We start from the raw sequence: 15,433 nt of genomic DNA, 5'->3' as shown, positions 1-15,433 counted from the left end.
CCTGGTCTCCCCTGGTCTCCCCTGGTCTCCCCTGGTCTCCCCTGGTCTCCCCTGGTCTCCCCTGGTCTCCCCTGGTCTCCCCTGGTCTCCCCTGGTCTCCCCTGGTCTCCCCTGGTATCCCCTGGTCTCCCCTGCACTGTATTTCCTTTTTGATGGAACCGAAATAATTGGATAAAAAGGCACTATCTGTAGACCCAGTACCCTTCATCGAATGTGTGTTTGGTCGGAAAACATTCTGGTGCACTCAACTCCATATTTTTTTTTTTTTTATTTGAACTTTTTTTTCGCGGTTCTTAGCGTTACCCAAATAGGTTATCGTATCTAGTTTGCCTTTTTCAATTGAAACCATTTTTAAATCTCGATAACCGTAAGGGATATCGAGAGAAGCCAAGGAATTCTTTATTGTATTTTTTTTTAATTTTAAATTGTTTTCTGAATTTGTTGTGACTAACCTTGGCTGTTCAATTTAAATATATTCTGTTTAATTCATTTAAATAGAAAACTCAACACAAAAGGTGACAACGCATTTGAGATAGGGGGATGTACAGCAAAAAGTGATCAGTAACTTTGTTTTATGTATAATAATTTCGAAATTATTACAAATTAACTGAAACAAATGGTCATCACTTATGTTCCAGCATGCAAAATGGCCAAGTAAAGATTACATTTTTAGTATTCACGCTGCCTTCTTTAGATGCGTTTAACTGAGTGACAGTTTATTCTGATTGCAGGCATGGCCGCACAAGAACACAAGCGCTATAGCAAAGCCGATGATGAGAACCCGACACCCGCTGGCCGGCCGTTGCTGGTGGCAGCAACTCCCTCCATCGGCGTGGCAGAAGCAAGCGCCCATGCCACTGCGAGGCGTGGGGGTCTCGGTGTCTCGCCCTTCTGGAAGCAGGTATGCCCTTCTGGAAGCAGGCATGTCCCACAGCTGAACATGAACTACGACATCGTGGGGGTATCGGGAGAAGTTGGTAAACCCACTTTCCGAAAGCTGATGTCTTGCAGCAACTAAAGCGGAGAGAACAGTTTTTGCGTCCAGAAGAAGTCAGGAATTGAAAGTAATATTTCGTATGGAAATTTCGCACATTGAAAAAATGTGGCGAGTGCAATTTTGCCTCACTGTCAAAAGCTAACTACTCGTGTTCGGTCAGTTAGCAACTTCTCCCAGCAACCCCGCGATAGCTGTGACAAGCCGAGTTGGTTATTTCATTTCCTGGTCATTGTTAGATAGTGATTAATAGTTGTCTTGTTCATTTATTCCAATGGTCTTCTTGCATTTGGGTTTGAGTCGCAAATTTTCTCACCAGATGTTGTTGAGGTGTTAAAAGGTCAAGCGAGTGTTTACATTCTTTACCGCTACCTGATGGTATTCAACAAACTTCTGTAGAGAAATTACGTGTAAGATCACTAAATGCAAGAGCCCCAAAGTGATCAGTCGACAGGAATAGCAATCAAATAACAGCAATGTGCCCTGTAGGTATGCAGGCAAGTTCCTAGTGGCCCCGTGGTCCATGAGAACAAAATCAAAGAAATTTTAATTTGATGCGTTCTTTTTCGTTTTACAAAGATTATTTTTTTTTAAAAAACAAACAAATTCAAAAAAACATTTTTCGTTAATTAATTATTATATTCTTATAAGGCACGTACTTAGTTCTCTAAAATATAACACAATGACATTAACAGACACAGAAAACTATCCTGTCGCTACCTCGGCAATGTTTAAATATAATTTAAGAAGGCTTTCCAAATTAACTCCACGCACTTTCATTCATTAGGTTGGCAAGTAATCAGTATTACCAACCTGGTCCTACTGATTATTTACTGTTTATTTCTCATGAACAAGAATACTGGAGGATTCCGCGATTCACTCGAATACGTTGAATCAAAGACAATGTTGTTTTTTTCATCTTGTTCATTCATTGCTTCGTGACCATGAATTGTGTTTGGAAGGTTTTGCAGTGTTTTTAATTTAGAAAAGATTGCGATACTGTTATAGATAGATTGTGCATAAAAGTGATTTGAGAAAATTGAAAAACTTCCTTGTAAAGACATTCAAATAACTGTAGAAAACTTAGTGACATTTACGTAAGTTTTTGTTTAAATGTTATAATTTTTAATAATTCATTTATTTTTGAAAATATAGTGTTCATTACTTTACATAATAGACTTCCTATTATCCGGGGTAATGAATGACATAAGGTGTCCATGGATAACAGGAAAACACGGTTAGAGCAATGTAAGAAAAACTTTTAATTTTTTTTCATCCCGACTGTCTAGACAAACACTGTAACACCCGCCCCTCAAGTGACCTAATTCGTTCCAGGAAGACAGAGCGCTTATCAAAACAGCAATAGTCAAATACTTTTTTTTCCATAAGAGAGTATTTTAATCAAATTAATTGGTTTCCCAGGCAGATACGTGTGCTTGCTGACTAACATTTCAATCAATTCACCATAAATGTTAGAATTAATTCAAAGTACTAATATATGTCTAAATATATTTGAAGTAGGTACATTTAAATGAATGTGTAATAAGATTTTGAGAAAAAAAACCTAAAATTAAATTAAAAAATTTACATACCACTTTGTTGAAATAAAAGAGCATGGGCATATCATCATTAAGTAGGCGCTAATATCGTTTCTGAGTTACAAAATAATAATGTTAATAATATTTCAGTTATAGTAAGACTCAAAAAGCATAAACTTGTCGTTTTATATTATTATAAAGATTATTTAACCTGTTAACGTAATTCCCGACTCTGTTATTTAATAAATACGTGTCTGCCATAATTTGCCACTAGGGACTAGCTCATCCTAGAAGGTGCAGGTAAAATAGCTCTAAAAGCTTCTGGCTTTACTCTCCACAGCTGCTCGAGTTTCGTCGGAAATAATTATGCAATGAATGAAGCGAATAGCTATTAAGGAAAGAGCAAAATATGAATTGTTGATTCTTCACATTATTAATTGTTGCATTATTAATTTGTTTCAGTATTGATTTGTTGCATTGTATTTAATGCTGCACAAGCGCCGTTTTCGCACGGAAATAAAAAGTCAAAAATAATTTTTGTGTTTATGGTTTAAGGAAGTGAAATACGGCATGGTTAACCCGCAAACCGGATAACCCACAAAAGATAATCTGGAGTCTACTGTTATATTATTCGTCATATTTTAACAACTTTAAAGTCGTTTTATTTCAGGAGCACCCGGAAAGAAAAAAACCACAAAAATGGATCAAAAAACGAGAAAAACAGCAAGGACAAAAAATTAATAATTAAAAAAGACACCAAAACTTTCTAAACTCCGGTTTACTCGTGATTCGACGGAAAATGGACCTCATAGCGCCACTCCGACTCCGAGTGCAACATGGCGGTGGAGCCGGCAGAGATTCCTTCTGGCTGCTTGGAGCAGACTGCCCTAGCCAGGAGCACCAAGAGTCAGTCATGTTGGGAGTACTCCGTATACTTCAACAGCGCAGTCCTTCTGGCAAAACATTACCAACAAAGTACAACATTTTTGGTGTACTAGACCCTAACGAATGTCAACATTTTGATTTGATTTTTCAGGTTCAAACTGTTGTTAAAATAAATTTTCATCGTTCTATGTTTTTTTTCCGGCCACGTGTAAGTGGTGGTAAAATCAAAATATAGTGGCTCTTGTATTCTCCATCTACTGTAAATGTATACTGTTTTCCGCGTGTTCTTCTTGGTGAAGCTATGGTTTGTTCCTGTGCGACAACCACATTTAAACCATTGCATGATCTTACATACGCACCAAACATACGACAGCCATCAATGATGGAATGTTATATATATATATATATATATATATATATATATATATATATATATAACTGGTGCACTGTAATTATATAATTATTATATTATTATACTTGTAATTTAATTAAAGGTTTTTTTACTAAATTAATCTGTAAAATCTCTTAAATGTGTTTTTTTACAATTGAATGTCAAATTTGAATTAAATAAATTACTATCTCAAACATATGTATATATATATATATATATATATATATATACATATGTTTGAGATAGTAATTTATTTAATTCAAATTTGACATTCAATTGTAAAAAAAACACTGTGCGTAAACACATTTAAGAGATTGTACAGATTAATTTAGTAAAAAAACCTTTAATTAAATTACAAGTATAATAATATAATAATTATATAATTACAGTGCACCAGTTTAACCATCTTTCGAAAACAAAATCCTGACAGGCATTTCAGTATCGCCTGCCCGCGACGCCAAGGAAATAGGAAATATTTCTAATCGGGAAGTCTGCCACGTTCGCCATTTTCTTCGCGCTTATGTCTTAGATGTGTCGAGCATGATTGGTTGATAATATTCGCGCTATTTTGATTCTAGTATAAGTTCTAATAACGTCAACAACGTACGTACCCTCTTCATCCGCCATGAGAGACGTTTTATGACAGATCCATTCGCACACCCGGCATTCAATGTTGGGTCCAGAGAAATCTCACTGAGTAGCTTTGCGTGCGGCGTGATCCATACTCGGGCCGTGTCCGCACTCGACCGTAGTGTACTGTAGTGTACTGTAGTGTACTGTAGTGTACTGTAGTGTACTGTAGTGTACTGTAGTGTACTGTAGTGTACTGTAGTGTACTGTAGTGTACTGTAGTGTACTGTAGTGTACTGTAGTGTACTGTAGTGTACTGTAGTGTACTGTAGTGTACTGTAGTGTACTGTAGTGTACTGTAGTGTACTGTAGTGTACTGTAGTGTACTGTAGTGTACTGTAGTGTACTGTAGTGTACTGTAGTGTACTGTAGTGTACTGTAGTGTACTGTAGTGTACTGTAGTGTACTGTAGTGTACTGTAGTGTACTGTAGTGTACTGTAGTGTACTGTAGTGTACTGTAGTGTACTGTAGTGTACTGTAGTGTACTGTAGTGTACTGTAGTGTACTGTAGTGTACTGTAGTGTACTGTAGTGTACTGTAGTGTACACTTGTGCGTACTCTCTCCGGAAGTGACGTCATGAGTGCTGTCCAAACTGGAAGTGAAGAAAGCAGGTACACAAGTAACCAAATCTGTGTGCTTCTCACGTACTTCTGGTTAATTTAAAGACTTGCAAACTCATTTTCACTTTAATTTTGACTGGTATTAACAAATCGAAAAAATAATAAATATTTAAACGTGTTTATTAGGAAGTTTCAACAAATACAAGCACACTGTAACATCGGAACAAAGGTAGGATCACTAAGTAAATTGGTGGTGGTTCGGGTGACACTAAAGAAATGTTCAAAATTTCTAATTTAGCTAAGCATTTTCTTTCCAATCAAAGTTATTTGTTGGAAAAATAATAATATAACAAATTGTTCCGCTAGCTAACACGTAATATCATGTGCGTGGATCCCCGGGGGGGGGGGGGGAGGGGGGGCACTGGCCCGCTTGCGCATACAAAATTGTGCCTATGAGAAAGGTTTTGAAGTATCATGAAGGGGAAGGGGAAACCTACCTCACTTTACCTCAATGACGTTAACAATTAGAAACATAAAAAAAAAAAAAAAACCAATGGCCCTTGTGAAGGGACAGGCAGAGTGCCGGACGTGTTGTGCAACCCCTAAAGAAATAAGCGTAAATATCAGAAATACAAAAATACACAATTTATTATTCTTTAAATCAAGCCCCATATGAATGTGGAGAGGCAACACATAACAAGAATTACGAAAGAAAGAATTACGTAAACAGGTACTGGTGAGCAATACAAATAGCCAATATACAAATGTTATGTGCTAACGTTATTTAAATCAAGCAATAGCAGGTAGAATGCTGTCTGTCCGGACGTGAGAGGTGCGGCGGAGAAAAACGGCAAACGCCCTAACGGAAAATGGGTCGAATGCAAAAAAACAAAATCAAAGAAAAGCACAAGGTGAAACACACTGGCAATGCAAACCAGAAAATTACGAAACAAATTCGGTGTCCAGTAAACATTACTTTATGAGGCCACAAGGAGGCAAGCCAAACATGACGCAGAAGGCAAACTACAGAATTATCAAGGGAAAAAAAAGTAAGACACCGACCAGAGAACACCTCCTAGCCATGAGTAACACGGCGCGACGCCGAAGCACCCCTCACGGCGATCGCTCCCGGAACAGAACAGAACGAGCAAAATAATTACAGCCCTATATATAAAATTTCCAGATGGCGCTAGTGTCGCACTCAGTAGGCCTGGAAGGAGGCGCCTACGTCACGCGGACGTCACAGGGATGGAGGGAGGGGGGCTTTAAGGGGAACGAGGGAAGGGGATGAGCCGGCGGGCGTGTGAATGCCGAGGCGCACGTTGCAGTTTGATAAACATAACAATGTCAAAACAAATTTTATGGAAAACTTTTGTAATTTTAAATATATTATGCTTATTGCATGCATATGGGCCAAACTATGGGCAGTATACAACATACAAGCACCCGATCCAGAAAGACTTGTATTGGTGAGCCCCACGCGTGGCCCAACTGCGATTCCTGCAGATTTGCGCCCCTGTTTGGAGTCCGGAGCGGTTGGCAGGAGTGAGTGCTGTCTGTCTGTAGCTGCTCGCGGCGGCTGGCCCCACTGTGTCCGTGCTGAGCTCGGGCATGACGGCCGGCTACTCGGCCATACTGCTGCCCCAGCTCAACGCCACGCAGACCTGCAACGCCACTCAGACCTGCAACGCCACGCAGAGCTGCAACGCCACGCAGTCCGGCAACGCCACACAGTTCGGCAATGCCACACAGTCCGGCATCGCGCTCACAGAAAGCTCGTCCTCGTGGATAGGTGAGCACCGCCAGAGGTCTCGGCAAACACATCCCAAATTACTGCGAGGCCGATCCCGCCTGGTCCCAAACACGTGCTGCAAGCACCAGCTCTTTTACCAACTCACAAGGTAAACACTTGCATGCCCAGATGGGGCCTAACCTGCATATTAAATGTGAAAAATATCAGAGGGAATAACCTAAATACAGAAAACTTTAGAAGGTGGCAGAACATTAACAAGGCAAAACAAGTAAGTTTGGAAGAAACACTTATATTTATTCAATTGCAATATATATATATATATATATATATATATATATATATATATATATATACAGGAACAAACCTTCCATAAGCAATACTAAAATATATATTCAGATATATATTAATTTTTCAGGTGCAACGAAGTTTTATTGCAGCAATTTTAATTTAACCTGAAATTACATTGTCTCATGATTTCCTGTACACAAATGTTTTGAGGTGAGAGCGGTGGATTCTGAAACTCTGAAAATATCAATATAATTTTACTCATGACAATAATTCCAAGGTTTTGGAGCGTTAATTTATTTTTACTTATCTGAAACAAATATGTCCACCATAAGTAAATAGCCTACAAAAGGTGCAGGAAGGTGCAAACAAGTGCAGAGAGAAAGGAGACTAGTAGTATAATGAGCACCATAACCAAAAACTTACTTTTACTTTACCCGGTGCATCATACACAAAAAGTTCCAAGGAAAAAAGGTGTCAGGAACATTAGTGAAAAATACAAGTATCTACAACAGTAGACATTCAGACTTAGAAAAAAAACTGGCCATTAAAGAAAATAAACACAAGACTTACACTTAGCTCTTTAATGACCTTCATACTCTCATGCCTCTATCTCTCTCTCTCTCTCTCTCTCTCTCTATATATATATATATATATATATATATATATATACAGGAACAAACCTTCCATAAGCAATACTAAATATATATTCAGATATATATTAATTTTTCAGGTGCAACGAAGTTTTATTGCAGCAATTTTAATTTAACCTGAAATTACATTGTCTCATGATTTCCTGTACACAAATGTTTTGAGGTGAGAGCGGTGGATTCTGAAACTCTGAAAAATATCAATATAATTTTACTCATGACAATAATTCCAAGGTTTTGGAGCGTTAATTTATTTTTACTTATCTGAAACAAATATGTCCACCATAAGTAAATAGCCTACAAAAGGTGCAGGAAGGTGCAAACAAGTGCAGAGAGAAAGGAGACTAGTAGTATAATAAGCACCATAACCAAAAACTTACTTTTACTTTACCCGGTGCATCATACACAAAAAGTTCCAAGGAAAAAAAGGTGTCAGGAACATTAGTGAAAAATACAAGTATCTACAACAGTAGACATTCAGACTTAGAAAAAAAACTGGCCATTAAAGAAAATAAACACAAGACTTATACTTAGCTCTTTAATGACCTTCATACTCTCATGCCTCTATCTCTCTCTCTCTCTATATATATATATATATATATATATATATATATCTGATGTCATTGATCTATGGTGGTGTCTTCTTGATGGTCCTTGTTGCTCCACACTGACTACCTAAAACTTCGAATGTTTATACCCTAAATTCCTTCCCCCCTCCCCCCCCCCCCCCCCAAACAAACATACACACACAAAGCTATTGGCTCTAAAATTTTCTAGGATGAAACAGAACTCTGGGACGGTTATAGAAAGTTCTAGAACGTTATTCCTTGTAGTCCAAACAATTGATACACAGGCGGGTCTTCCGGTTCTATGAAATGGAAGCTTTTTTGGAAGGCTCCCTCTACTTAGTCTCTGGTTTTTACAACACACAGCAGCAGCCGATCTATGACTTGTGATGTCACAAGCTGTGTTGATTTCACATGGTAAACAGGTAAGGTTAAATTTTTATCTCATGAGCTTCAATGTTTTTAATGTAGATTATTAAAACAAACATCTCGTGACCAAACGCATGGTCACAACAGGGTGAACTTTTATAAGAGTATAATTAAATTATATTCTGAATTTTCAATATTTCAGTTTCTTGCCTTCAATTTCAAAATCTTTTAAATGGAATTACTATCTTTCATTTTGTTTAACCGAAGTTTACCTTTTTGGACAGTAGGTAAGATTAGGTTGGCTACTTTTAAAATACTTCATATTGGTATAAACTGTTGGTTGGTCTATGCAATCGATGTTTGAAATACGTAACTGCTTATTTTTTGTGGTGAAGTACCGTAGGTAGTACATACTCAAAAATGTTATTACCAACATTTTAATATTTTTCAGAAGAGCACCTACTCTACATCATTACACTAGAGTGTATTGAAGTAGAGAGACGACGCGGCCTGCGCAGTAACAAAGTAGTGACTTGATTGCGAATTATACTGTCGAAAATGTATGTCGTAGCTAGCGCCATACGGATCTGGCTCCACAGCCAGAAGCCAGGCATCGGTGGAACTATTATATACTTATAATCTGGAATGATTTCAGCCTGAAAAATAAAAATGAATAATTTGATTCTGACAGTAGGATTGGCCAATTTTATGTACTGATAAAGACATGTGGAGGAGAAACAATTCAGTCGGTTTAGACTCTCTTGGCATTCCTCAGGATAGAATTAAATGGTATCAATTTGGAGAAAAATAAAACAAAACTATTTTCGTGGTCTCATCGTACACATACATTCGATTGATTTGTACAACTTACTGTTTTGCAAATGCATTCTGCATTGATGGTGTTAAGTGATCCGTGCATTGCAGAAGACCATGTTAAGTGGTGTATAGGGGATTCGAAACACAACAGCCATCTATGCTTCAATTTTTAAAATTTTTCCAAAATAAATTCAGGAAAAAGCTGAAGTGGTTCCTTGCAATAACCATAGCTGATTCCTTTGCCTGTTTGCTACTTCTGTAAGTTTATTTTGTAAGGTTCAGGAGGCCGTTTGAACGCATGTATCGTGCTCATGTGTCGCCCAATCTAGAACGCGATTCGTTATTTACGAACAGCGAATTAGCAGCATTGAGTGATTTGGACCCGACTTTGCCTTGAAGGTCGTCTTTAGTCTATATGTTTATACCTTCACTCCTTTAATAACAATATTCTCTGTAGGTATCGTATTTTTTATACGAGGTGCTTAAAACTGTAAGAAGGAAAACAAAAATATTTATAAAATTTCATTTTTTGTAATTTTGTTTTTATTATTATTATTATTATTACTTAACCTGCAATTGGGCTTTCACCCGGTGGCAAGAACTCCCACTCACTCCCCTCTCCCCCCCCCCTCCATCAGCTTTCTCCTCAGCTCCCTCCCATCCCTGACCTCCACCATTTCCTCCCCCAGCCCATTCCACTCCCTCCCCGTCCTCACCAGGAAGGTGTTCCGCCCTCTCTCTGTCCGCCTCCACACCCTCTGGAGCTTACATCTGTGGTCTCTTCGTCCTCTGTACTCCCCTCTATGTACTTTGCTTCCCAATTGCCCCCATCCCCCTTCCCCCTTCAGCACCTTGAACATCCTGACCAACCTTTCCACTCTTCTTCTCCTCTGTAACGTTTCCCACCCCAACTCCTTAATCATTTCCGTTGGGCTATGCAGTTTCCCATCCTGCCCCTCCCTCCTTCTCCACATTCCCATCACCCACCTAGCCGCTCTGCGCTGCACCCCTTCCAGCTCCTTCACCTCAGTCACCAGGTAGGGGTCCCAGACCGCCGCCGCATACTCCAACATTGGCCTGACCAATGTGGAGTATGCCTTCTCCTTTGTCCTCCTCCCAGCTCCCTGCAGGGTCCTACCAAGCAACCCCAGCACCTGCCTTCCCCTCCTGACCACCCCCTCTATGTGCTCCGCCCATCCTAGGTCATTTTTCAGTGTCACCCCCAGGTACTTATATCCTGCTGCCTCTCTTATCTCCTGCCCCTTCCAGTAATATACATTTCGTGTGACTTTCCTCCTCTTTGTAAATCTGACAACTTTTGTCTTACCAACATTCAAGGACATTCCATTTTTCTCCGTCCATTGCTCCAACCTTATCAAGTCCTCTGCTAAACATCCCCCTTCCCCCACAACCTCATACACTACACAGTCATCTGCAAATAGCCTCCATCTGGCTTTCATGCCCTCCCCCAGATCGTTTATCATAATTGTGAACAACAGAGGCCCCAGCACACTCCCCTGTGGCACCCCCGACGTCACTTCCCCCTCCTCGGAGCTTTCCTCACCCACTCTCACTCTTTGTCTTCTATTCCTCAGGAAATCACCCACCCAGTTTACCACCCTTCCATCCCTCACCAGCAACTCAACCTTTTCCATTAACCTCCTATGGGGGACCTTATCAAACGCCTTTTCAAAATCTATAAAGATTGCATCTATCTGCTTCCCCCCGTCCACCGCTTCCACCAGGTCTTCCAACAGCCCAGCCATCTGGGTCTCGCATGAGAACCCCATCCTGAATCCATGCTGCCTGTTATCCACCCACCCCAGATCTTCCATTTCCCCCTTTACGTACCTTCCTACCAACCTCTCCATCACTTTTCCTACACAGGATGTCAAACTGACCGGCCTGTAACTTCCTGGCTCCGCCTTATCATTTCCCCCCTTGTAGATGGGAACTACCACTGCCTCCTTCCATTCCATTGGTAGTTTCCCCTCCTCCAGAGACTGCTTGAAAACCTCCAACAGGTACTTCCCAATCTCCCTATCACCCAACTTCAAATGACTATTCCCTATACCATCTGGCCCAGCTGCCTTTCTCCCTTTCAACCTCCTGATCACCTTAATTACATCTGTCAGTCGCAGCTCAAAGGCCTTCCTGCCCATTAAACTGTCGTCCTCTTTACCCTCCCATGCCTCCCCCTTTGTAAATACTGCCAGATATTGCTCCTGCAGTAAGTCTGCCTTTTCCCTGTCCTCTGTATATTCCTGCCCCCCTCCTCCTCGGAGAACCCCTATTCCCTCCTCACCCTTCACTCTTCTTATGTATCTGTAGAGCTCCGTCCCATTTACCGTCCCCCCTTCCCCCATCAGCTGTTCCATGTAAGCATCCCTTGCTTCCCGCGATTTCCTCCCTAGTTCCTTCCCAAGCGCCTTCATTTCCGCCTCTATCTCCTCTCCCCCAAGCTTCCTTGCCCTCGCATGCAGCCTCCTACATTTCCTTTTCAACACTTTCAACTCCCTTCCATAGTAGGGAGGGTCACCTCCTTGGCCTACCCTCCTCTGAGGTACAAAACGTGTAGCCATCTGCAGCAGAATATTTCTTAAGGCAGCCCATCTACCTTCGAGGTCCTCTATATCTACCCATCTACTGTATTCCCCCTTCAGGAATGCCTCTGCCCCCACTCTATCAGCCTTACCCCAACAGTTTACCACGTTTCCCCTCCTTACCCTTTTCTCCCTCCAGCCCACGTCTAACTCCACTACTGGGATCCTGTGATCACTGATGCCCTCCATTACCACACTTCCCCTGACCGCCTCCATTGGTCTCACAAGTATCACATCCAACAGGTTCCCGTCATCCTGCTCTCCTCTCCTGGCACCTTTTCTGGTGCTTTCAGTCACCACCTGCTCCAGTCCTCTGTTTGCCAGTTGAGATGCCCATCTCTGTTCCCTTGACCCCATCCCCTCCGGCCCCTTTTCCCATGCCACCCCTGGCATGTTCAGATCCCCCGCCACTATCACCCACTTGCCTTCCCCTAGCATGTCCAACCTGTCCTGCACCTCCCGTATGGCTTCATCCCCTTGCCCTGGTGGCCGGTACACCGCAATCAGCCGTACATTTTTCTCTCCTACCTACTCTTGTTTGTTGTGTCTTACATAGAGTTTATAGTAACAAATTTAAAAATTTAATTAATAGGCTACCCTCTAGTTGATGTTCAAAACTTTCACAAATATTATAACATTTCATATTTGGATTTATTTTGTCTCTTTTACCTCGTGCCTGTTTCTTTTCAGCCAGTATAGCTGTCGTTGCAATGGCTATTGGGTGTGTATTCATCTCCATGCTGATGGACAAAGTCGGGAGACGTAGGAGCCTGCAAGTGTTCAGCGTGCCAGCCGTGGTCGGCTGGGTCGTCATCGCGCTCGCTCACGACGTGCCCATGCTGTATGCGGGCCGCTTCCTCACCGGCCTGTACGTGGGGCTCAGCACCCCCGTGGCCACCGTCTTCATCGCAGAAACGTCCTCGCCCAAGTACCGGGGGTTCCTGCTGGCCGCCTCCAACCTGGGGATCCCAGTCGGCATATTCATGACCCAATTGCTGGGCACCGTGTGCAGCTGGCAGTCGGTAGCTGCTGCATGCGCGGTGTTCCCCTTCATCAGCCTGCTGCTGATGTCGCCGGTGCCCGAGACACCCCCGCACCTGCTGGCGCAGATGCGAGTTCCCGAGGCGAAGAGCTCCTTCGAGTGGTACAGAGGAAGTGGCGACGGGGAAATGCACGAGCTGAAACAGTTGCTCCTGAAACACGAAGCTCAAAACACTGCAAGAAACACAACTGCTAGAAATAAATCACATGGCATGAAAGTAAAATGGAAAGACCTGTTACAACTGTCTTTCCAAAAACCACTTTTTATTCTTCTCGTTTTCTTTTTTATCCAACAGTTTAGTGGCATAAACACTATCATATTTTACACGGTGACACTTCTAGAGGATATTGGCTCTGGACTGGATGAGTATTTGGCAACGATCGTGCTGGATGCCATGCGAATACTGGTTTCTGTTCTCACATGCTGGCTACTGAGACATCGTGGAAGGAGGCCACTTGCAATTTTTTCTGCTCTCGGAACAGCTCTCACGTTGATATTGTTAGGCGTGTACTTTTCGTTGCAAAACTCTTCGGAAAAAGAAATGAAATTCACTTGGATACCAGTGCTGCTGCTGAATCTCTATATCTGGACTACTGGTATTGGATTGGTTCCCTTGCCTTGGATCATGACCGGTGAACTTTTCTCTGCGTCCACACGGGCCGTTGGAAGTGGACTTTCGTCGTGTTTTGCGTTCGTTGTGTTCTTCACTGTAGTAAAAACTGGGCCCATGCTACTTTCATCACTGGGCAAAGCTTACACTTTTATAACGTATGGTGTGGTTTCTTTTCTGGGATTTATATTTTTACTTAAATATCTGCCTGAGACCCGAAACAAAACACTCCAGCAAATAGAGGAAAACAAAGAAGCTAATGTGGTTTGATTGACTTATGATGGATATATAAGGAGTAAAAAAAAGGGCCATCCTTTCTTCAGCTGGAAAAAATTTCGTGATCATGTTTGAAGGAACTTCTCTAATGAAAGTTGGCGCAGAAATCTTTCGAACAAAACAGCACATGAATCAACATTTTTTTTCTTAATTTTTCAATGTTGGGTAAGCAACTCATGTCCTATAGCATTAAGTTACAAAAAAAATGCTTTCACCTCCTGTGGATAGTTATCGTTAATGTCAAAGTATTACCTTGCTAATCTTGTGCTGTGATCAGAGAAGATTTTGGTAAACCAAAAAAACTATTGTTTGTAATCCACACAAAAAATATAAAAAGGGAAAGTCTCAAAATACCAAGTGTATTGTCTTACTGAATTCTCGATGGCCACAAAATATCACAGACTCACCAGTACACAGGAATATTTCCTGGTGTTTTCATTTAAGGACCACTTAGCAGAGCACATGTGTAGTAAAATACATCAGTATTTACTTGTTATTGGCCAATGTATTATTTTCTAAACTGCATTCACCCAACATTTATATTATATGTTTTATATATTATTGTAATTATATGCTAACAATTACTCATCGCACGAGAATAAATTGTGTTTTTTTTTCTTTCTGCTCACAAATAAAATTTTAATTTGCTTTAATGTTTTTTCTGAAGGTCAAAGTGCAGACATAGCCTACATGTTTAAGTGGTAGGTACCTATATACATTTTACAACTTCTAACTTCTAAATTCACATGTAAGTAAATAGGCTACAAGTCTTAAACAGCTGGTATTAGAAACAACGATTTTGAAAATTACTAAATCATATTTAATTTTTAATGTGTTTCACAATTTTATTTATATACTAGATGCGTATAGTGCATTCAAAATATAGACACAGCCTGGTTTAACACTTACTAACAACACACTAGGAAAATACTTAATTTCATGTTTAAAATGTTAATTCAAAGAATTACAAAATATTTTTACTCATATTTTAAAATGCTAAGATTAGTTGTGGGAGTGGAAATAGCATCACTCTCGCACAAAAAAGAGTATAAAAAACACATTAAAATTTCCTTGAAGCCGTCACACTGTCAAATATAGAGTTGGAGGAGTAGAATTGGACGGAAATTGACTTCCAATTATCTCCATCAAATATATTTGTAACCAAGTTACAATATCAAAGCTATTACTGTCTAAGGTATCTCCAACTTTTCAATTTTTAAATTAAATAATAAATTATAGTACTGGATATAAATTTTTTAAGTTGTTATGATATTTGTGCATTTTTAATTTTTTGAAAATGTTAAAATTTCATTCACAATAATATTATTTTCATAATGAAATATATGTTCAGTGATTTTTTTTTTAATTTATAGAAATAAAATTTATTTTTTACACATAATTTTTCTTCGCGCAAGTCAGTCATATCAACATTATTTTTATTTCAACTTTATAACTTCTCTATT

The 15,433-nt window shown here is 40.2% G+C and overlaps 1 protein-coding gene across 1 annotated transcript in view; it reads left to right on the top strand.

Annotated features, from left to right (window-relative positions):
• LOC134529895 (facilitated trehalose transporter Tret1-2 homolog) overlaps positions 1 to 14,618 on the top strand; it is a 31,446-nt gene extending 16,828 nt beyond the window's left edge. The window contains exons 3-5 of the mRNA XM_063364453.1: positions 732 to 901; positions 6,567 to 6,792; positions 12,733 to 14,618. Coding sequence (XP_063220523.1) covers positions 732 to 901; positions 6,567 to 6,792; positions 12,733 to 13,964 — 1,628 coding nt within the window. The 3' untranslated portion in view covers positions 13,965 to 14,618. The remainder of the gene's footprint in view (positions 1 to 731; positions 902 to 6,566; positions 6,793 to 12,732) is intronic.
• The last annotated feature ends 815 nt before the right edge of the window (positions 14,619 to 15,433 follow it).

This window comes from Bacillus rossius, chromosome 2 (genome assembly GCF_032445375.1).
Source record: "Bacillus rossius redtenbacheri isolate Brsri chromosome 2, Brsri_v3, whole genome shotgun sequence".
NCBI classification, from domain to species: Eukaryota; Metazoa; Arthropoda; class Insecta; order Phasmatodea; family Bacillidae; genus Bacillus; species Bacillus rossius.
The sequence above is the reverse complement of the archived record's forward strand: the minus strand, read 5'-3'. Positions and strand labels throughout refer to the sequence as shown.